We start from the raw sequence: 24,300 nt of genomic DNA on the forward strand, positions 1-24,300 counted from the left end.
AACTTTTACAACTAGAAAAACAACAGCGTTATATCCTGGTAATTGAAGCCCTTTTTCCACAGTAAGTTACTTTTAAGTTAAAAAGAAGCATTTAAAAAAGGCATCTGGCGGGGACACGGAGCAGGTTTGGTTAATTAGATATTTTGTCGTTAGAACAACATAAACCTGGCATATTTTGACTAGAAAGTCCTTTTTCGATTTTCTGTGCCAAAGGCCAAACGTCACTTTTGTACTTAGAAGGACTTTTTGTAACGTAATCACTTTACTGAATCCCACTTTAATATTCTTCTCGTCCACATTTGACCACAACTCAAGTACAGAAAAACCCTCGTATCAGAACCTAGATTTTTTCCAGGTTAGCTTAAAATTGAGGTCTGCTGAGGATGTAGGCTGTTATCAGTGTTCCTAAATACATGTATGCACTTATTTTCTTCAAAGCAAAAGGTGCCTGTTACTGATCCAACAACTGGTTCAATATGGCTGTGGTCCCTTCCTAAACATGTAACTATATCTAACAAGACCATACTCTGAGCAAATACAAACCCTGTTCTTGGTCTGCTTATTAATTTTTTTCAAATGCCAGACAACGAATGGTTCATTTATATTTTTGTCTTTTCCCTCGTCTTCCAGATAATAACCTGTTTTAATCTTTAGGCTCACCAGGTTCTTATTAATTATGTAATGGGGCTTTAAAATACCAAACTTTTAGCCTGCTGGCCTGGTTGTTCAAAGAGCGGATAACTTTATCCAGTGGATAAATCGCTATCCAGCAGGTAAGATGTACTCCAACCGATACATTTTTTATGCTGTATGAAGTTATCAGCTCTTTGAACAACTGGGCCCAGGTGTTTAATCCACTAGGTTCTTATATGCGGATTTTCATTGTTGTAGTCTGTAGAGTTGTTATTGCTGTTCCTGCTGCTACTGTTGTTATTTATATTTTTGTCATCTGCCCCTGGTTGTACAGATTGGCTTTTAGTCTTTGGGCGCTTTTCATTCGTCAGAACTGGCGGGCCAGACCGACCAGTTCGTAAACGGAAAACAATCTTAGATGTAATCTACAGGTAGCCAAGCTCCCTTTACCTCGCTGCTTTCTGAAACACTCCTGTACTGTTGTTGAAGACCACTGACTGAATCTTTCAAGACTTCATTCTCTACAAACAGCTTCTCAAATTCTTCGGCTGTTTCCTTTGAAAGCAAAGATAATGAATCGATCATCACTCTTTAGAACTCACCATACTTAACAAAAATTTCATCAACTGTCACATTTGCCTGACATTTGCTACTTATAGCACATTCAACAATTCAGTCCAGCCTCTTGACTTTCCACTAAATTACTATACCATCAAAATAATGTATTATGACAGCTAAAGAGGGTGAGTGTTGTAAAACCCAAACCACTCTGACCAATCACAAAAAACGCAAACAGTGCAACAAATCAATCAGAATTTGAAGCAAAAACATGTACCGGCATCAAACACAAGAAAACGTGAGTGCACAAGTCATGATTTGTCTTGGTTTTGTTTATGATTGACCGAAAAAGTGGTGCAAGTTTTGCCAACCAATCACAGAGCATATAAAAGCAAAACAAATGCAAACAAAATATGACTTTCGACACTCACATAAAGGCTGTTCTCACATAAACTAAAGGCAGAAATGGTACTGCCAGCTTAAAGTCTTGGATAGAAAATCTTTTTTGTTTGTTTGTGTTCTCTAGTGTTACACTGTATAAGCATTACTGAAACCCCTCCCCTCAGAATGCTGTTTAGATGGCATCAATGAAAGAGAGAAGCTTAAAGACTTTTGTAAATCATGACGAGTTTTAATTGCGTTTTTTTTTCCCATCAGATGCAGCCCAAACACGTCCTGCTGGTTTTTCTTAAGTTGAAAACTACAATATTGGATCTCTTATGGAATAATGATACCTTGTTTTTCTGCTCCAGGGCTTGCAACTCCTTTCTACTGTCATTTAATGCCGCTTCAATGTCTTCTTTCTCAATCTTTACAACTGAAAGTGTCTTTCTTAATTCCTGAAAAAAAGAACATGGCTTCTGTCTTTAACAACAGAAAATGTTAACTTGCAAAATCGAAGTGGTTCCCTCCTAAGTCAAGATGATTATTGTAATGTTATCCAAAGAAAAATTCATGAAACTGGCAGCAACCAAATCATTCAGTATAAAAAGAAACACCAAACAAAATAAGGATCCATTGTACAGGATTCAATTTGGATCTGTGTCAAAAATTTTAACGATAGATCTGTCTTTGGCTTACACTGACTCTGGTTTCTGGGCAACCTATATCTGTGCAGCTTCAGTTGTACTGTGCTGTTTTGAATCTGTACACATCCCAAATCTGTACAGTACCAGTAAGGTGTGAAAACTATGTTGTTTCCTTAGAAACTTTGCTCCACATTGGCTCTCTTCACCCAGGTGTATTATAGGCTATCGGCAACACCCCTCTAGGGGTAACCCTGTGATGGACTAGTTGCTTCATGCTGGGTACCCTGTGATGGACTAGCATCCCATCCAGGGGGAGCAGCAATACTCCTACTTGCTTCATGCTTCAGAAACTGGTTTAAGCTCTGGCCGTTTGGGAAACTAAGGCGACTTTACCCTTCATCATCACCATCATCATCATCGTCATCATCATAACAATAATAATAGTCTTCATCTTTGATTTTTGAAATGTCACTCCCTTGATGCAACCAGTTTTAATAAATGCACTTATTTAGCTTGATAAATCTGTTTCTAAACCTCTTGCTCATGTTCAATGTACATGCACTCCTTGAACTGTGACTGTCATTCCATCACAAAATTAATGGTTTAGTAAGAGCATGACAGTAAACATTGCTCAAGTACCTTGACTGGCATCTTGCTTAAATCTTCCTGAGATGAACTCATGTCTTTCAACTTGTTCTTCAGCCTCTGAATGTTTTGACAAATTATTTGAGAACAGATATTATATTTAAAATAAAGTTTATTGTTACCTAAAAATCAGTGTTCAATTAAAATTTGAGAGATTTCATTGCATTATAATAACATTAACAAAAACCCTGATGTGGCAATCTTCATGCACTGATTCAGGTATTTGTAATAGTAAGGAAAATAAAAACCCAAAGTCGTGCCAAGGATTGTGTCCAAATTGAAAAACATTGGACAGAACAGTGCTGCTTGTTGACTTAAATATCCTTTACCACTGTTATAAGTTGAGGTGAACATCTCACTTTCTATGCAGCCATTTTGAGCTGTCACACAAGAGAAGATATAGTTCCGTAAATTCAGGAATTATTGTAGACATTTGTATGAAGAAGGGCAAAACTTGCCCGTTTCTACATGATCGTCTTTCAGACTTAATTGCATGTAAGCTACATGTATATCTTTGCCTTTGAAAGACAAGACTCTCAAACTTTCCTTCTTTCTATTATTATGTGCAGTAAAACTATCTGTATGCACAGTATAAGAAGCACCACAGGGCGTGTAGCGCAACCTGCGAGCCAAGCGATTTTATTATTATTATTATTATTATTATTATTATTATTATTATTATTATTATTTAAAGAAAACGACAAAACCTTTAAGTTTGCAAAACATGTAAAGTTTCGACAGAGACTTCTGTCATCTTCAGTTGGTTAATGTACACAGTGTTTGAAGTTGAATTTACAACAAGTAGACAAAAATGCTAATTATGATAAACGGTGACAACAAAATTATTATTATTATTATTATTATTATTACTATTACTATTACTATTATTATTATTATTATTATTATTATTATTACTATTACTATTATTATTATTATTATTATTATTATTATTATTATTACTATTACTATTACTATTACTATAATTACTATTACTATTATTATTATTATTATTATTATTTATTTATTATTTTTTACTTATTTTAAGGTACTCTTTCCAGCTGTGTCAATGGCTTTTCATTACCTGACCTACACTGTACATCAAAATTTTAAATCACCATGATCAAGGACAATAATTGTGTAACAACCCAAATATTGACTATATGTAAGAGACCGGCAATCCTATGAATTGCCGCTAGATTTTCCCAAACGTATTGACATTTTGTAATGTTCAGAGACACCCACAACTTACATCATGATTCACTTTCAGTGTTTTGAGAGATTTCAGAGCTTTCTCCTTCTCTGCTTTTACTTTGTTGAGTTGATCACCAAGCTCCTAAAAAAATAAATTCCTTTTTTGGTTAGCAAATATATAAAAAAAAATTCCACTCAAGTATTACAAAGATTGATTTTATTTTAAAAGTCAAAATAAAAGCTGGCAAGCTTGCATTGATTTAGTAGCAAGGACACCCAGTGGGAAGTGTTATTCATTTGTAATCAATATTGTAATATAAGCTGTATTTTTTTTTTTTTAATTTTTATTTTTTAAATTTTGTAATTCCTTTAATTCAGAAATTCAGAATGCTGAGAGTATTTCTCTGTTTAAATCTAAATTAAGATCATTTATCCTAAATGGACAACTCCTGTTTTGAACATGCTGTTTTATGTTTTGCTGCCTGTTTGTGTATTGATAAATTAAATAAGCTACGCCTAAAATCCTGATTTCAAAGGTGTCATTTTTTTGAGGAGCCTGTAGCTCATATAAGCACCAATGGTTTCTCCATGGGCATCCTCGCCATATGTTTCTCACTTTTTTCTTATGTATTTATCTTTTATATTTTAATATACAGCTATTTATTAACATGTCAAATCAAAGCTTAAAGCTTAAAGACATCTTCAAAGAGGCTGCCACCTCATCCACTTGATATCCTAGCTAACATTTAATTCTTTCATTCAAATGGTATGCCATCGATCCTATATATCTTGACTGGATGGACAAGGCATAGCTGATTTTTTGATGAACTTATTCATAAAAAAAACCCACAGAATCTTGAAGCCTTGTCTTAGAGCTTCATACTCTGATCCGACAACATTATTGGAATAGCTGTATATTTGAAACTGAAACTGAAAACTGTATAGTAAGGTTTTTTTGTAAGATTGTACTTTAGTGTAGGTATTGTTAGTATAGTATGTATAATAGAAAGAAGTGTTTAGTATGGTAAATAAATTATTGCATTCTGTGTCATGCAAAGCTAATAAAAATCATAAAACAAAAGATTGTAGTTAAAACCAAACAGTTGCAGGTGTGGACATGTATAGTTACATATTTTCACATCTCCTAGTTTTTACCTGTCTATCTTTGCTATTAGGCAAAAGTTTGTTATGTTACCAGATAAAAGCTAATACTGGTAAATCAGTCGTAATATTGAGCTTCTAGGTTTTAAAATTCGGCACCCTGTTTAACTGCCATACTAAATATAATTTTCACAACATCAAATACTCCATTTTTCACTTTGTTTTAATTAGGAAAATTTGATATCCCAAATAAAAGTCTCTTATTTTTTACTAATTTCAAGAAAATAATGCTTCACATTATTTTTCACATTTTGTGAAAATTTAATTTAAATAGCTTTTAATTAGTTGTCACTCTTCCAAAACCAAAAAATATCCTCAAAACAGATCTTGACTTCATAATTCAAAGGAACATCTTCTTACCTTGACATAAAACTTGTTCTCCTCATTTTCCTTGACAGCTGTATCTAAGCCTTCTTCCACCTCCTGTTGATGACTCTGGGGGTTTAAATGGTGAAATTGTTACTTAAGTTGTTTTGTATTTAAAGCCTGGTTTCCATACAGGTATGATCACAAACGATTGCAGGTAATAGCAGATGATGGCAAAATCAGCTGCCCAGAATTCTGGAATCATGGAGAAACAACCTTCTGAGGTCATGTGCCGTCATTGCAATTCTGAGATAATGCTCAAAGGCAAATCTCAGATGATCACAATGATACCCTTAATTAGCTTAGTCTGTTCAACAAACATGCAACAATACAGTGTTTTGTAATGCGTTAGTAGTAAGTCAGTAGTAAGTCAGTCATAATTCATAAAGTACCAAATAAAGCACATGCAGATGTTTCTAAAGCAGCCTTCACACGGCAAACTTGTGTTGGCAAACTCAAGTTGGTGTGTGTGAACGGCACAAAAACAGTCGGCAAACAAGTTGGTAAACTGTTGGCCACAAATAGAACTTGCCTCTATTCTCGCCAACTTTTTCACCAACTTTTTTGTGTTAGTAAACTCATATTTGATGCTCCAAGGGTGGGATTTCTACTGATATAAGGTTTCATTCAAACCTTTCTATTTTTCCAGCGCTTTCTGTTTCTTCTTTGGCGATTAACATACAATAGGACCAAGACACAAGCAGCAACTCTTCATGAGTGCCACTGCACTGCGTCGGCCATGTTGCAAATTTAGCGCGTTGTGAAGGCACGAGTTGCCAACTTTTTGAAGTTCGCCAACACAAGTTTGCCAACTTAAGTTTGCCGTGTGAAGGCCGCTTAAGGGGAGCAACAGCTGCTCCCTGACCATACAACTGCAAAAGTTACTGCAATGTCGTCATTTTGCTTATTAGCAAATGTTAGTCAAAATTCAAAAATAAAATAAAATTCCAACCAATATAAAATGATGCATCCGATAAATAAAACAAAAGTACACTAATTTACAAAATAAAATTGCTTTGGAAACACAATATTATTAATAAAACTATTAAAATAGTATTGTTAGTAAGTATTAGAAGATTATTAGATGGTTAGCAAATTACACTTACAGCATTCTATATTAGAAGCACCAGTTGCAAAGTCAAAGGTTAATTAATTATACTTTTTGTAAAACCATGCATTACAGCAAACAAGTCTGGCAATGAAGGAGTTTTTCTTTTCTTTTTTTCTTTTTTAATCAAGCAAAGCACAAAACGTCAGCATGCTTCACATGTTGAAGCACAATGTGAGGTGTAGTGACACAACACTGTTATTCAAAAAATCTTTAGTAGGAAACTGAAAATCATACATTTTTGCTCTGTCAATTGCCACACCAGTTTGCCTTTAATCTCACAGTAAAATGCATCACACTCCTGCCACTTAATTGAGACTGCTTGATCAATCAGTATATGACTGATATTACATATAATACAATCAGCTTTCTCAAAATATTTTTGAGTAGTTCACTTGACATAACAGTTTGATGTAGTTGATAGAATTGTTCAAACTTCAAAGGAGTTATGGGGAAAGTTATCTGTGAGCAGCAAAATCACCGGCTGTTGGTACAATTTGAGAGCTGGGCTGTATGATACATTTTGCAGTGATATTAATTGTAACTCAAGAGAAAGCTGCATACCCTTGCAGCAGCTTCCCGACCCTCGTAATCTGTACGCATGGTTTCCAGTGCATTCCTAAGGTGCTCTGACTCTATTCTAGCAAGTTCCAGATCACTTCGCAGCAACTAGCAAGTTAAATGTGATAATCAGCAAGAGTGACAGAATACCACCAACTAGAATATTGAGCCTTACAACGTAATGAATAGTTACTAAACTAGTAATAATCAAAGATTAGGAAGTGCGTTACATGATCTTAACCCGACGCTCTCTCTCATTTGCCAAGTTGGTGATGAGGTTATTCACCCCTGTAAAATTGCTGAGGGATGCCAGATATGCGTCCCAAGATCCATTCATTCGTCATCCCATACAATCTCTACTCCAATCTGTATTAGGAACGTGTTCTTTCTATGCTGACTGCAATAATGTACATACTATTTTATTGACATAAATAGTACAGTAAATTCCAACCAGTTTTACAGTAAACGGTTTTGTTTTCCGCTTATTTGTTTGTTTGTTTGTTTGTTTTTGTCAGCCAAACTCATTTTGAAATGGAAAGTTCCCTCCAATAATAAGCCACATGTAACCCACCTTTACCAAAATAAGTGAAGAAATGAGTATTTCTAAATTGCTTGTTTATGTTTATTCATTTGATCATTGGTGCATTTAGATGGTCTATTTCATTGTTGTAGTAGTTGTTGGTTTAAGGTCATTCCCCTGCTTTGTAGTATGCAACTCTACTGTGCACAATGGCAAAATAAAAATTTTATGTTTATTTCCAGCTAGCTACTGAATGTTACTCAACCTTAATTGCACATAACAACAAAATTCTTAATTTGCATTTTGCTCAGAAATCAAGGTGTTTTCCGTAAGACTCAGAGGGGTTTATATCCAGCTTATTACTGGAATAAAAAAAATGTTTTGAAAGGAGCTATAGCTGGTTTTAAATTCAGCCTTAAAGCATCATAATAAATGTTCGGCAGGTGCCCTGGGCGATGTTGGATGTCATGATGCACAGATGCTCAATATTGTTTCATACAAAAGAACTTCTGCTTATTGATAATAGTGGCAATCATATGATGTCACAAAATCCAAAATGGCAGTGAGTGGAAAATTTAAAAGTGAAAATAGGCAATAATCATAACTAATTCTTGGCACACCTGAATGTCATTTCTACTTAACAAACTTAAGTTTAGAACTTAGACATTATTTCCAACAATTTAATGTCAATTTGTTGTCAGAGTAGGGGGATCCATTAAGGACCTACACTGTTAGCTGTTCACTTGGACAATTAGGGAATTAGAGAATATAGGTGCAAGGAAACCACAGATACATGACGTAATGATTCTCTAACTAACCTCGTTCTTTTCTTTCAACTCCTCATTTGCCGCCAAGAAATGCTCATTAATTTGACCCGCATCCTCACTGCTGCTTAAATCAGCTCGTCTCTGCCATGCAAGCTGATCAAGTTTGCTTTGACATTCATTTTTTTCTACTGAAAGCTTCTGTAGTTGGGCTTTAAGATCCTACAAACAGGATTAGGAAAGGTAACTAATCTTGCGATAATATTATTACATTATAACAATGATATTGTTAATCAGGTCATTGTTTAACCTCTCTTTTCTTTTTTCACAAACAGGCCTTGAAGAAGCCAGCCCCAAAAGATAGGTAAGTAAAGGTTGATGAACTAAAGGTCTTCCCTGCCTGTTGTCATAAACTCAATTCAATTTCAAACTTTGAATTGTTAGCCATTGTCTTTGCAGTTGTTATAGCTGTAGTAGACTTCCATGCAGTCCCCTTAAAAACAACTGCCAGGGAGACTACCTGTAGCTGTGGTGGCTAGCTGATAGTTGCTACTAACAACCGTTATGTACATTGCAGCGTGTTTTAATTTATGCTCATATATTGCTTGTAGCAGTTGCGGATAATCACGTCTCCACCAAATTTAATATTCAAAGTTAGGAACTAGTAAATAGGGAGTTTTAATAAGCAACGACGACGGCAACTGCAACTACAACGCCGCAAAACAATAGGTTTTATGAGCAACAACAATCACTCTGCACTTGTGTTTTACATTTTGGTACATTTCTTTGCCGTCCTCTGCAAAACAACAATGTGAAATGACCACATTTAAGGTTTTGTGGACAACGTCAACGGCGACGGTGAATTTTTCATTAAATAAATTCTTCCTTAATTTGTACGCCACGCCTACCAATTTGATTCCAGGATAGTTCGCCATTTTTGTAAAAGTTGAGCAAGTTGAAATAATCGCAAAGTAGCACAAGTGAAGTAAAGATATATATTTTTCAGGTGATGTTTTTGTTGCCGTTGCCGTTGTTGTTGCTTAAGCTCCCTAACATGTGAATCCCAGCTTTGGATCTTGGAAGAAAATGATTACTGACACAATGCTGCAACTGTAACAACCAACCATTCAACAACCAAATTGCTCACCCTTATCTCTAGCTCTGCTCTCTCACTGTTGGAATCACCAGACACCTCCAGGGCCTTAACAAGTTCTTCCTTTTCCTCCATCAACTTTGCCACTTTGTCTTGAAGCTATAGATTAAATTCAACAAGGTTCAAGCAATCAAGATGAACTCTAGATACAAAAAAGGCCAGTTCTCTCAAAGTGCCAACACCCAATGATTTTTTCCCTACAGTCCAACATTTGCAACTTACTCAATACAGGACACCACCCCCTCCCCTCCCCCAATCAAAGGCAATAACAACAATAACTTATTACTCATTCTGTACATATTGATCAAATGTACATGTACATTACACACTGAAATCTAAAACTCTAGACCAGAATTTCCAGTGAAGATATATTAATAAACAATACTCAACCTGATCTGAAAAACTTAATATAAAGCCACAGTATCAATAAAATATCCCATAATATAACTGATTTTTAGAAATCTAATAAAGAAATACATGTACAGCATCAAGAGAATATCCGAGGAATCTAGCCTTTGCCACCAACTAAAGGTCTCCAAGTCCACAAATAAAAACTGAAACAGATTTGTAGAGGCATGGCAGTGGAGTGGTTGCCACATTAAAGGGTTGGTGCAATGGACTAGTAAACATCCCATCATAACGACAAATATTTACACAGGATAACACATCAGTGCAAGAAGCAAGTTATTAATTAAAAGGGGTCCCGTGGAATAATAACTACTACGTAGTACTTATTGCAGAAAACAGAGCAGCCTAGGGAAATACGAAAAAAAGAGACAAAGAAAGGGAAAGGGGGAAAGGGCTCTGCCCTAACTACCGTATTTTTTTGGTTATAAGGCACACTCAGTTTTAAGACACACCATTAACTTTAAAATTAACTTAAAACAAATTGTAACAAGTTTGCAAAATGAAACTTTCATCTACTGGTGTAAATACCCAGTTATAAGACGCAACCAGAATTACAGGAAATTTTTTTACCACATTCACTGTAACTACAACAATCTGCTTCCAAATTTGCTGATTACCGTCGTTTCGCGCACATTTTTCAAGCATATCTTCTTCCATGTCAAACTTACCCAAAAGATTTTCAGTTGAATTCATGAGGCCTTTTCATGTCTTTTGTGTTGACTTATGATTGTGTCTACTGGGTCACTTCAACCTTACTGTGGTAACCATGAGGCAAAAATTTGCAAACATTTGGCATTCAGACAGGAATCCAAGCACCCTTCTATAAGCTGAGTACTCTTACCTCACTCATTGCTACCACAGAGTCAGTATTCTCAACATTGGTTGATTGCTGGCTTTTTGCAGAATCAATCTTCATTTCCAGCTCCTGCAAGCACAAGAATAACATTTTCAAATCACATTTGGGATCTTAAATCAGGCCCTAAAAATGCCAACATGATCATTGTTATTATTGTAACCCCCTACAGCTGCATAAATAAACCTGACCCATAAGACCTTACATGAAAACACCCTCCCACACAATAGCCCCAGGTTAAAATGCAAAACCTTAAAGACAAGAGTTGAAGTTCTTGCTTCTTTTTAGCCTTAACACTTATGTGCTTTTGATCAGTGAATCTGTTTGGCTGTTGAAGATTTTGAATATGCTCAACTTTTCATTAGAATCTGTGGAAGTCACTGATTTAACCTCTACTTCTCATGTAGTCTTGTCAACTTGCAATGCTTGCAATCCTTATGAATCTGAATTTTTGTTGACTCTCATTCTTATAATCTGGTCCAGGCTACATGCTTTCCCTATGAAATGATGTCTAAGAATATTGAATCTAAAAAGTCTAGGACATCCCAGGTCAGGGTTTAAAGCCTTTTGTAATCAGTAAGAAAATTTTGGGCATTAGGTTTCCCAGATGTGGCTCAACGAAATGTGGTTAAATGTTGCAACAGAAAAAGAAAGAGGGATGCCTGATCACAAACTGGACAACAAACTCAATCCAAGGCCACTCTCCACATCTACAACATACATGTAGGAGGCAGAAACAGGCAAAGTTTGGAATTACTAGGAAAGGGAAGTACAGTGGGGGGCTGTGTACAGCTGTAGCATGTTTAATAAGTGAACAAGGGCATGTGGCTGAAGTGTTCACAAACAGTTCTCACCTTGCAGTTTTCTAAGAGCTGCCATTTCTCTTGTTCAAGTTTTGTTAATGTGTCTTGAGATTTTTCTTTCTCTAACTGGAGTTCCTATTAAAAAGTGGACGAGGAATAATCAATGCCACAAGTTTTCAAATAACTACATTGTAAGCATAAGATACAAATTTGATGCCCTCAAGGTACTGCCAGCAGGTGGTAAGACAGTTAGTAGTTTAATTAGAGAAACATAACAAAATGTACATGTACACAGATATCACTAAGAGCCAGCTACCAGCAAATTACGCTGTCTGAAAGATATCAAATATCCCCAGCAGAAATTTCAACACAACACAAAATACTTGAGGCTTATTTTAAAGGTGCACAGTCCAAAAGGGCTGGCTGGGTTTATTAATTAATGAGCCTGCGAATGTTTATCTTAGCTACATTTCCACATGTTTGCTAGTTTGGAACTGAGTAAAGGAAAATCTACCTGAATCTTCTGCAGCAGGTCTTGATTATCCCTTTTTAGCTGTTCCTGTGTTTTGTCCTCTTGAAGAGCTTGCAGTTCCAAAGCATCTTTGTACTTCTGTATTTTGTCACAAAGGAATTAAAATTTCCTAAAATTAATGGGTTATTCAGATAACAAAATTTGAGTTTTTTTACATGTCAAAAATAAGCTGCCATTTCTGTGTACAGCGGAAGCTCTCTTAACGGACACTCTTGAAGGCGGACAGCTCTACTTACCTCCCATACAAACTCTGTATTTACACATTCCTGTAAGCTGACATTCCCATAACTGGCCACAGACACTTTCAGGGGTTACTTTTCCTTTGTTTTTAAGCTCCCATAAAGGGACCCCCGAAAGGAAATTCCAAGAAAAGCCCAACAAAACGCGATAAACTAGCCACGCAACGAAAAACGCTGAGTAGAGGAAATTTCCGAGCACGTGCAAAGGAGCACGCCTAAACTGCAAGAGAATACCGCTGGCCACGCAACTGCCTGCAGACCAGAACCAGGCCCCAACCAGTAATGTAACAACAAATCCCCAAACGCTAAATAAATGTGCTACCCGTGCTCAAACTATACGCCAATAAACGCTAACGCCTCGCTACGCCACGCCACCAAGGAGCAAACTTGCACCAAGTTGTTAACTAAGTTAAATTACATTTAACCCTATTTTAATCAATGAACCTTGGATCGTTGTTCCTCACAATGATTTTACAGTGCAGTTATTTACTTCAGTTATCTCCATTATCGCCGCAATGTATAAGGCAATAAAACAAAAATAAAATCATGTAATATGGTGTTTTTTTTTTTTTTGGCATTTCCAATGTTTACATGTATCATTAGCTTGGCAAGCTCCCGCAAACGGCCAGCTACACCTCTAGTGCCCACTTACAAGAACCATTCTCGTAAGCAGCCAGCTCCAGTTACGGACACCTTTTCCACGTCCCGAGGGTTTCCACTGTAGATATAATAAAAAATGGGCATCTGAAAGGCATTTTTCACTGCATACCTTTGCCTCCTTAACAACAGTTTGATATTCTTCCTGTAGAACTCTAAGAGATTGCTGAAGTCCATCTCTCTCCATCACAACAGCAGAAATATCTTCTTCAAACTCCTATACAAGTTCAATTTATTATTTTACAATTAGCAAAGCTACGAGACTCAGCAAGGAATACTATTTTTTTAATTACAATTCATTAAAATAACAACAGCATAGTACTTTGTTAATCTTCAGTTAAAAAACACGAACTAACTTGTGAGTTAACACTGGTTTGTTGAAGCTTGTTTGTTTTTCTTTTCTTTTCTATTTTACAAAGATCTTCCATCCTAGAAAGTAGTTAGTACCCAAGGAAAATGACATTATTGCTCTTGCTAAACAATCAGAACTGGTCTACATATCATTGCTAGAGTACCAAAATAAAAAATAATAATTATTATTACTTCAACAAGAAATGGTTTCAAAGAGTATTATTATTATATTATTATTTTCCTCACAATGATTTTGAAAGATATTTTTTGAATTCATCTTTTTACTCACTGTTCACAAATCAAACTTTCTTATTCATTTATTCATTCATCTCTTCGTTTAATATTCATTGATAAATTATTTATTTATTTACTTATTTATTAGTGCTGAAAAATGCCCATCCCCTTACTTTGACTGTTTTCTCATGTTCATGTTCCAACTCACTGTACATTCCCCGTAAACCATCATTTTCTTCAAGCATCTTCCGTCCAAGTTCAGCAGCCATTTTTAACTCTTGGTTTTTCTTTAAAATCTGATTAATGAGAGGTTGATAATCTTTGAATTTAAACATTATATTTAGACAACCTTTGTATGTTTTTATCCGAACAGTAGCTTAAGGCTTCAATTGAACATTTAATATTTATCTTATATTATATTTAGAGTACTGTTATTTTTCTAGCATTTAAAGCTCACAGTACTTAATAAACCCTTAGTGTTTGCAGTTAACAAACTTTCAGTGCAAGGAAACTGCTTATAACAGATCAATGAAATTATTAGAATAGCATTTATAAAGTTAGAATACATATGCACAAGTGTCAGAAACACTTCATATTTGAAATTGTTTGAATTTTAAGAAATCTACTTCCTATTTTTGTTTAAAAGATAACGTGATTCATACAATTTAATAAGAATTTCTGTGCTTAAATTTCTATTACAGTCGAACCTCCACTAACGGCCACCTCTCCACAATGGCCACATTTTTTTGTCCCGGCAGACAGTCCATACATTACCTCTTGTATAAACAACTCTACAACGGCAACGGCCACTAAAGTGCATCCCCGACTGCCAAAATAACCTCTCGATATCCACCAGTACAGTTCTTTTTTGCAAAAACCTTTTTTTATAAACTGATGCAGTAATCGACATTTGTCTTCGGAACATTATATACGTATTTTGATTGTGTTCCATTTATATGCTGCTGAGTAAGCATAAATTTTCTGCAATAATATAGCCAATGTTGCAAACTTTGCTCGTTTCGTCTTGTTAACATTTTGATTCAAAGCATTATTTATGTTTTATTGCGTATTTTATCTATATATATTATTTAAGATTGGATTACCATTATAGGCTACAGTAAGCATGAACTTGGCACAATAAACATGTTGTACTTCCTGAAAAAAAGGTGTCATATTACACCCCTACCTCCCCATAACGGCCACCTCTCCGCAACGGCTGCTTTCTTATGTCCCCAAGGTTGCCGTTGTGGAGAGGTTCAACTGTATTTAATGCTTATTAAATTAATGTGCTGTCACTGATAACTGCTCCCCTCTTCATAATTACCTTGAATTTCCAATCAAACATAGTTTTTCATTGTCCTTCTTTAAAAAGAATCTTTGAAAACCTGCCTACACATTTATCTCTTAAATCTGAAAACCATAGTCACTTTAATTAAACTTTGAAAGAACTAAAGAAGACATTCAAATTATTTTAAAAAGCCCACTCTTTAATTCCAACAGCCTCATACTTGGTCACTTTACTATTTTTAACATGCTCTTGCCATTTCTGACAATAGTCAACTTACACCCGTAATTTACTGACATCCCACAAACCCAGCTACAAAGGGCAAACAGTGAGTTCTTATCCACTCTTGAAATGGGAAATGTACAATAATTATAATAATATATGATATACTTCAAATTCGTTTTTGGTTTGAAAGTTGTGAAATCAAAATCAAACTGGTTTATGGTGATATGAAAACAGATAATATCACATCAGACAAGTATGGGAAATATTAACACATAGCTGCCTATTGCACTGTTTGGTGGTACTGTACAAACTCTGAATATAATAATTCTCCCAAGTTTAAAATCTGCCATTATATACACTACAGTGCATGCACTTCTCTGTACCTTATCTTTTTTCTCAAACTCAGCATGCACTCCTCTGGACAGCCACTCTCTCTTCTCATTTTCTAGTCTTTGTACCTCATTTCTTTCCTCCTCCAGATGTGATGATAATTCTATATGACATTATCCAACAATAACAAAAATATTAATGCCATGCCCCATCTACATCTGCAACTTTGCATTTCCAGAACTACCAAAAATACAAATAAAGACATGAAAACCCATCTACAGGTAGGCATAAACTGGAAAAAAATTGGAGCAATTTTGATTAATTAAACAATTAATTTATATGTGTCTAATGATCACATAGGCATAACAACAAGGGGAATATTGCTTAATAAACACAGACAATAAATTATCTGAGAACAATAATTATTGTTCTGATAACAAATTATAAGTAACAAGTTCAATTCAAACCAAGGAAGGGCTAAACATTTTGTACATTTTTGGGGGAGTTTAAAATTTTTCAAACCAGTTTAATTTTCATTTTTGTTTAATATGCAGTATTCATTACCATAATCTGAGACAAAGGGGAATAAAAATCAAACTGGTTTGAAAATTTTTACACCAAAAAAAAATTTTGAACCTGACAGCATACACATATTAGATATGTAAAAGATCAATAGATAAGGTAACATTGTAGATTTCAACTTCAAGCTGAATGTCAAACATTAGCACTGTAGTGATTTTACATGTACTTCTATGTTACACTGTAATTGTTGAAATTTACACAGTTGTTGTCTGATAGCACCACTGAGCTGGAAAACTTCAATGCTTAAGGTAACCATACATTTTAAAAACTTAAAACTAATATGTAATTCACACTTTACCTTCGCATTTTGCTTTGGTTTGCTTCAATAGAGCAAGTTGTTTCTTGACATACTTTATGAGGTCTTCTTTTGGAAGTGACTCAAGCTGTGAGACAAGTATTAAGCAAAACAATTCAATAATGAAATACTGAAATACAAAGTCTGGCAAACCAATAATAGCCAGCTAACCTTTGAAACATTACAGCACTGATTTAAATTGCTTTGTTACAGAAAGTATCTATACCCCTCCCAAAGAAGATTTTTTCTTTTTTGACAAAAAGACACACCACCCCTCTGAAGAAATGTCAATTTTGTTTTATACTTTCCTTTAACAACTTTGACTTTAAAAAGGAAATTTCAGTATAAAAGGGGTCTGGCCTGGCCTGACCATTCTCACCTTCAGTTGACAATAAACCTTCAAAGCATAAACAACTTACAAACAACATGCGCCTTTTTCTATGACCATTACTGATAAAATTGGCTTGCTTTACGGAATAATGCCTGTTGTTACTGAATTAGAAACTGATGTCTTATTAATATTGCTATGATTAATAAGAAAGTCTTATTAATATTGCTATGCAAATACTTCAACTTAGCTTTCTCTATCACTATAGAAATAAAGTTAACTATGTTCCAGTACAAAACCTTACATGATATAGTTTTTACTAGAAGCAAATTATTTAAAGCTAATTTGGTGAGCAGTGATCTTTGCTATTTATGTTCAAAAACAAAACAAGATCCAAAACATATGCTTGTTTTATGTCCGGTAGTATCAAAGTTCTGGAAAATCTTTCTGGAATGGTATGAGACTCATACTGCCATAAAACTAGAATTGTCAGCCGCAAAAATCTTATATGGTATCATAGATAAGGCCCACCTTTGTAATTTAACTAATCACCTCCTACTAATTGCGAAATACTATATATATTGTTGCAGCAGTATTAATGAAGAACCTTTGTCTTTTAGTATTTATCTAACAATAGTGATAAGCAAAGCTGATATCGAAAAACAAATATCAACAACGACTAATTCAAATGAACGCTATTCCAATAAATGGAAACCTTTAATTGACAAAAAATTTGTAACCTAGAGCTGTATATTACATTTCTTTGTACTTTGTAAGATATAACGGAAATAAGCAAACCATAGTAGTGAATGTAATTGTATTCTTTTTTGTTCTTTCGTTGTATTCTAGTGTATTGTAAGTATTATTTGTACATATTGTAAGGGTAATATAGATATTGTCATTAAAAAAAAAAATTAATACTGCTATGGCACCATGATATTTTAAGGCACATTTTTTTCAAAACAGGCTTGACTCAAAAAATAGTCATGATTGAAGAGTGTCTAAATTAGCATTTCACGCCCACAAAGGTATGAAAGGAAGACGGAACCTGCCCTTTTATAGTGAAACTTCTTGTTTAAGACTTCCCACCCCATTGTAACTTTACACGTATGTGAGGAGGTAACCTGTAATCAGGTACAATTTTAGCAGTGCTCTCTTATTTTAATCCTAATTTACTAAATTTTGCATTTCCCGTGCCTTGAAGAAATTCAAACAGAACATGATCACAGGTTAGTGGGCAAGGGTATTCGCAAGAAGAAAATTTTAATCAGATGCTTTGCATACCTGTGATTTTCCTTGAGGTTTCATTGGGGTGGTGCCTGATGAGCCCTCCTTCTTCACCCCTTTAGTTACACCAAGGGGGTCAGTGTCATTCTGTCACAAGTTAAAACAATAATAAATTGATTAATGTATTATATTGGGGCGAGAAAAGCTTAGTACACTCCTGTCATATGGTTTGTCTGTTGCATAGATTCCTGTCCATCAGAATGTACAGTGTAACGAGTGACACAAGAGTGACAAGACATTGCTGCGTAACTTGTCATTTTGTGCATTTGAAATATACCATAATTATATATGAGGGTATATTGCAAACTCACAATATGACCAGCTCCCAGTTGGCTTGATAGCTCAGGTGGTAGAGCACTGCACCAGTGTCACAAAGGTCATGGGTTTGGATTCTGTTCAAACCTGACTTTTTTCCAGGCTTTCTTTTCGAAACTGCTGTGTATATACAGTGTAACTGTTGTAGGTTAATATGAATCCCAGGTTAAAATGATTTCAACCTACATGTAGGTTGATTTGTATTTTCTTTTGTTTCAGATGTAAATTGCCCAACCTTAACAAAGGAAAATACAAATCAACCTAGGTTGAGATCATTTTAACCTGGATTCATTTTAACCTTCAACATAACTGCCATGATCATTCAATTACTCATTTAAGAATTTTCATGTCAAAAGATAGTCACCATGTATATAACATTCAAAATGACTGATATAACAGACCATGTTAACCACTTAAGAATTTGGTGTGGCAAAGCAGTAGTATGACGTGTGAGGCTCTGCTACTACTGTGCAGCAAGACACTAGTTAATTATTCATCTGCACAGCAGTAACACCACTTGGTTTCAGAGTTGATTATGAAATCTGAAACTGGCCTTAATGTTAGATCTGTTGTATAATAAAATAATTAATATTAGGAAATGTAAAGTTCAAGAGATGGGTGCACTACTGCTTCAATTACTGCAACAAGCAGAACCAAGTTCTTATTTCTATATTTCCAACAATCATTGACAGACATGTTTCACATAAAAATCAATTTCATGGAGCCAGATGAAACATTTGCTGAGTTCTATAGCTAAAAATCCCAGATTTAATGTAATTTAATTTCTCTTATTGAAATATAGACAGGAAACATTCACTCTCATTGCTTTGGAAATTATCCAAAAAAGTACCATGTGCCTTATGAAATTTGAAACCTACCAGGACACAAACTAAAAATGTTCGATTCAACACCTAAACAGTACCTCATCCACTTTGTCTGCTTAACAATAATATTACACAACAAAGCGAATAAAACAAAGATCGCTAGTTTATGGTCTTCGTTATATGATTTCCGGAAATAAATGCATAAGCTTATATCTGTTTCTCGAAAGTGAATTTTTATCGTTATAAAAAAAAACTAAATCATAAACCGTGAAGATAATTTTGCTGTGAAATACTTTTCGTAGCTTGAACAAACATTTCACATTTTGTCATATTTTTCAATGAGTTTTTAACACCGTTTAAACAAGAGATTCCTTTACTTTCAGCTGCTGATTTGCAAGCTATTGTATCAATGATCAAACTCGACAAGTTCGTTGAACTACGATCAATTCGTAAGAAACAAACTGATAAACAAGTCGATGATACCTTAAATACACTTGAAGGATTTAAACGGCTTAGTGGTGGTGTTTAAAAGAAAAGAAACCAAGCATGTAAACACACGCGACCACTCTTCAATGCGATCAATGAACTTCAAATAACGTCATTTCAAGCTTTCGAGCATTCGAGAACGACTCGAGAACGCTAACCGGAAACGAAAAGCTGAATTGGTTTTTTGCTATTATTAAAAAAGAAATATATTTCTCAGCAGGAATTTCAACTGAAAACCACATGAATAACAAATGTCAAGCTTAGGTTAATAAAGTCAGATAGGGTGCACTTACAATCGCGGCAGCCATTTATCACATCAGAGATTGCGCGTTTCGAGACAGTTGCCTCCAAATTTCGGTGATCCTCGCACGAAACCACGACCACAAAAAAATCCCTTTTGCTCCTGTTTCCATGCAAAATGTTACTGCACAGGCTCCATTAGTTTTTGTTCCTTTCTCTCAGAAAGACAACACGCAGTTCCCGGTGTTTTGTATTGGAACGAAACTCCACGTCAATGTTGAGCCGCTGTATTAAGCGGACTAAGGAGAATTGCCGAAAAATATGCGCATTATATATTTGCGCATGTAGACGTGTCTGGCCTCGTTATGGCGCTGTGGTCGGGAGGACACTGGAACCAAACAGCGGGAAATTTCCTTCATGAGGAAATGTTGTGTTTGTTGCAAGGTAGCAGAAGATTCTCCTTTAGTTTTCTTCGGATTTTGCCGTCGAAAGCTGGAAATAAGACAATGATAGGTGCCTCACAGTTTTCAACATTTATCTTCCTCGATCTTGAGACCACTGGATTACAAAAACCCGTGGAAATTACCGAACTCAGCATGATAGCTGTAGAACGAAAGCACATAATCGAAAGTTCAATGACGAAGACTACTCCTCGTTTACTCGACAAGTTTACAACTTGTGTCCGACCTACTAAAGAGATCGGCTGGTTTGCCTCTTCGTTGACTTGTCTATCAAATGAAGATCTTGAAAACAGGAAGGTTTTTGACATCGAGCTCGGAAAAATCGTCCGATCTTTCATCATGAGACAAGCTCAACCGGTTTGTTTGGTGGCTCACAATGGCGATAGTTTTGACTTCAAAATTCTTGTTTCTGGACTGGAAGCTGTGGGAATAACATTGTCTGAGAGCGTACAAGCCTCTGATTCGCTCAAAGCTTTCAGAAAGCAACACAAGGAATCTAAAGATAACTTAAATAATGATGGTAACGGTGCAGCTACGGCTGGTGAAGGAAAACGATTTTCTTGCTCGTTGAGTAATTTGTACAACACTTTTGTTGGGGGTGAATTTGAGAACGCCCACAGTGCCGAAGGAGACGCCTTGGCTTTGTTACGTCTCGTTGTTCATAAACCAGATATCATGGAGTATTTAGGAAATGGAGCTCATAAATTGTTTTGCCATAACAGTGGAGAAAAGTCGACATCACAGCAACAGAAAGTGACTTTGAATGAAAAGGATATTAAATTAACCAAGTGCAGGATGAATACTTTTCACAGTTAGAAAAAGAAGGACTTTTATGATTTAATTGAATTGGTTCATCAACTCCCTGCCAGTAATAGGTTATTTTATTTTTTATTTCCATGTTATCAATCATCTGTATACATGTAGGTTGATTGTGTTGCCACCATGTTAGTGCCAAAACAAAAGAAAATTTGCTCACATAGTTCGCATAAAAATGGAAGTTAACTCCCAGAGGAGAAAAATCTTATTGTTCCTAACCACCAACATGGGCACCATGACGTAATGTGCAATGGACCTCTTGCGTACGTGAGACAACTTTAAGGGCGATTTACATGGCACGACTTTGTCGCATGCGACAGGCCTACAACACGAATTGTTTTGTGTAAATCAAACCTACAACTTGCTTACGACTTTCGTGTACGACGCAAAAAATGGCGTAGGATTTTAAAACATGTAAAATCCTATGACAATCGTAGAGATAGGCAATGTTGAGTGACGAGAGTTGTGTGCGATTTTTTGCATAACGCAAGCAGCGCGTGCTCTAGAAATCGCTTACGACAGTCGTAAGCAAAAGTTGTACCGTCTAAATCAGCCTTTAGCGAGTCTTCAAAACCATTGACCTATTAAATGGTTGATAACACATCACGTGCAGTGGTTTTAAAACCCAATAAAACCTCCTCCTTATTAGTATGCGGTGTTTAATGTTTTTCTCACATGCTAATTTCCAACGTTCACAAAAGCATCATTGTTATGAACTCTCTTGACACACGCTTTTCCAGGAATGTTTTTAAAGCCATTCAAAAAACTTGCAGCCTGCACGTGTTTTATCGGGTCTTAAACCACACGGCTGTGCCTTGTGGTTTTAAATCCCGATAAAACACTGCTGCTCAAACATACATACATAAACTTTATTTAAACTCGAATTATCAGAGTAGCTCTATTAAGCTAATATCTTCAAGAAAGAAATACATAAATAAAATAAATTATTGAAATACAATGATTAAAAATACTACAAATATAATAATTAAAACAAATACTATAAGCTTTATGGCTGTCTTAAAATCTTTAAATGATGTTATTGTTCTCATACTGTCTGGGAGCGAGTTCCACATTTTTGCAGCTTGATATCGGATGCATTCAAGTCCATAATTAGTTGTTCTTGGTATAGGTAAGGTCAAGATATTCTTTCCTCTTAATGAATAACTGGAGTTACGGAAAACAAATAGTTCTTTTAGGTATCCAGGATATGTAGAAACAAATAAGCTCTTGAAAACTACCATAAGAATTTTGTGAAGTCTTCCATTGTATAATGATACTGTCTTTGCTTTCTTTAACAGTTCATCGTAACCAGACAATGAATCTTTAAAAATAAATCGTAAAATACTTTTGTTCAAAGACTCCAGTTTATCATAATTTCTGGTGCCAGAAAAATGCCAAATAAGAGAGCAATAATAAAAGTGTGGTAGGATAAAAGCCTTGTATAGACGTAGCATAACCTTACTAGTAATGATGTTTTTAAATCTAAACTCGTAATTAAACATTGCTTTATATGAAATTTCGTTACAGTGACAAAGTTGACCCTACCTAATTATTCATAATGATTTTGAAATATTTAAATCCTCATTTCCCCTTCTTTTTTATACCTTTGTTTAATTTGACTATGGTCAAACTTTATTGAAACTTGCCTCCTTTGATTCTTGTTTTACTCCAGTAAATGTTTTTTTGGAAAACAAATGTCATATCACTCTAGTTAGAGTTGTTCTATCACTATGTCTTTATGTATAATTGATTTTCTTTCCTTTATTTAATCGCTGTAGGACTATCTAATTTAAATTTCACTTGATGTAAATGGTAATGATAATGTTATTTATATACCGCGGCATTCTCTATTTACGTATTCAAATGCGGTTTTTCTCGTACATTACTTCAGTGCAAGGGTGAGATTGGACATCAGCATATGTCCATTAGCGACCTCATCCAACCCACCCAACCCATGAAATCATGAAATAGCACAAAGAACAGACCAGCATACTGGGAACTCCATGCCCTACTCTTTGCGATTAGTGTGTGGGTTCTTTAATGTCCCACAGGGTTATGAACATTGAGGTGTTGTGAGACGGTTTATCATCCTTATCCGAGAAGACTAGAAAGTCCAACTATTTGCAGATGTCATTACAAAGGCAACACTTTCTCCTCAGTTATTTAAAGACCTTGAGCGTTGGTCCGGGCCGGGTTTGAACCCACGACCTCCTGCACGGTAGTCCGATGCTCAACCAACTGAGTCAACTGGTCGGCGGTAAATAAATGTGCAATAATAAACTGTAAATAAATTGTAAACCCCAGAACTGGAGTTCAAATAAAAATATGCACATTTTATTTTGGGCTCTCTTGTCTCACCCAACCTGAACACCTAAAAGAGCACATGAAGTTTGGTTATAGACCGCAAGCAGTCAAAAATCCACAGGGAAGAAAGCAAAAAAATGAGCGAGCATGATATTAGAGGGGCGAAGTCGCAAGCAATGCAGATCTCCAGCGCCCATGCTATTTGTAGCTCGTGGCTTCTTTCCCGCAGATTTTCAAGCAAAAGAGAGACCGGACGCAGTCTAGTTTGATTAAGGAAAGGCCCTACTTTTGTTACTGAGGATACGTTCTGCGCATCTCCAGATACTCGGGTTTCCTATGGGTGGTGCCTATAAATACAGGGATATTAATGCATGGTTTAAAATTATGCGGAGAAAGCAGAACTTAGCAAGTGCTCTTGGTATTCGAAAAGAAAATTTAGGGTAACCGTGCATTTTTCAGAGATAATAAAGCTTCAATTTGGAATAAAAAAAATGCAATACATTGCTATGTATTTTTCTGTTTTTCAGCATACCAGTAATTGTTGCTTAATTTCAATAGCCTTTGCTAAGATCTGCTTTCCCCACGTAGAGATAAACCACACAAAAATACTTCTTTATCAGTAGGCACCATCCTTAAGGCAAGGCAAAGCTCCACACAAGCCACGGGTAGCCCACTCAAAATTTAAGAAGCGCTGATTTTCATTTTCCAGTTTAATTTTTGTTTTTTGTTAGATATGAGTAAGATTGAATAATATTTG

General features: G+C 35.5%; 2 protein-coding genes across 6 annotated transcripts in view; one reads left to right on the forward strand and one right to left on the reverse strand.

Moving 5' to 3' along the window:
- The window catches only part of LOC146469335 (uncharacterized), a 59,990-nt gene extending 39,751 nt beyond the window's left edge, over positions 1–20,239 (reverse strand). For 2 of the 5 annotated variants that reach the window (XM_085123378.1, XM_085123377.1), the window contains exons 1-17: positions 20,016–20,239; positions 18,095–18,184; positions 16,486–16,570; positions 15,659–15,768; positions 13,939–14,061; positions 13,293–13,397; positions 12,267–12,362; positions 11,804–11,887; positions 10,938–11,021; positions 9,683–9,787; positions 8,590–8,757; positions 7,255–7,359; positions 5,577–5,651; positions 4,114–4,197; positions 2,859–2,924; positions 1,926–2,030; positions 1,084–1,188 (exon numbers count right to left, since the gene is read on the reverse strand). In XM_085123378.1, the coding sequence (XP_084979504.1) occupies positions 1,084–1,188; positions 1,926–2,030; positions 2,859–2,924; positions 4,114–4,197; positions 5,577–5,651; positions 7,255–7,359; positions 8,590–8,757; positions 9,683–9,787; positions 10,938–11,021; positions 11,804–11,887; positions 12,267–12,362; positions 13,293–13,397; positions 13,939–14,061; positions 15,659–15,768; positions 16,486–16,570; positions 18,095–18,184; positions 20,016–20,030 (1,605 nt within the window). In that variant the 5' untranslated portion in view covers positions 20,031–20,239. The remainder of the gene's footprint in view (positions 1–1,083; positions 1,189–1,925; positions 2,031–2,858; positions 2,925–4,113; positions 4,198–5,576; positions 5,652–7,254; positions 7,360–8,589; positions 8,758–9,682; positions 9,788–10,937; positions 11,022–11,803; positions 11,888–12,266; positions 12,363–13,292; positions 13,398–13,938; positions 14,062–15,658; positions 15,769–16,485; positions 16,571–18,094; positions 18,185–20,015) is intronic. The other 3 variants (XM_085123380.1, XM_085123379.1, XM_085123381.1) reach the window with 3 other exon arrangements.
- Positions 20,240–20,356: 117 nt separating this feature from the next.
- Positions 20,357–22,949, forward strand: LOC146469336 (three prime repair exonuclease 2-like). Its single transcript, XM_085123407.1, is given in 2 exon segments — positions 20,357–21,197; positions 21,200–22,949. Coding segments are annotated over 2 exon segments (870 nt in total). The 5' UTR covers positions 20,357–20,387; the 3' UTR covers positions 21,260–22,949.
- The last annotated feature ends 1,351 nt before the right edge of the window (positions 22,950–24,300 follow it).

This window comes from Pavona decussata, unplaced genomic scaffold (assembly GCF_977016875.1).
Source record: "Pavona decussata unplaced genomic scaffold, jaPavDecu1.1 SCAFFOLD_124, whole genome shotgun sequence".
Lineage (NCBI taxonomy): Eukaryota > Metazoa > Cnidaria > Anthozoa > Scleractinia > Agariciidae > Pavona > Pavona decussata.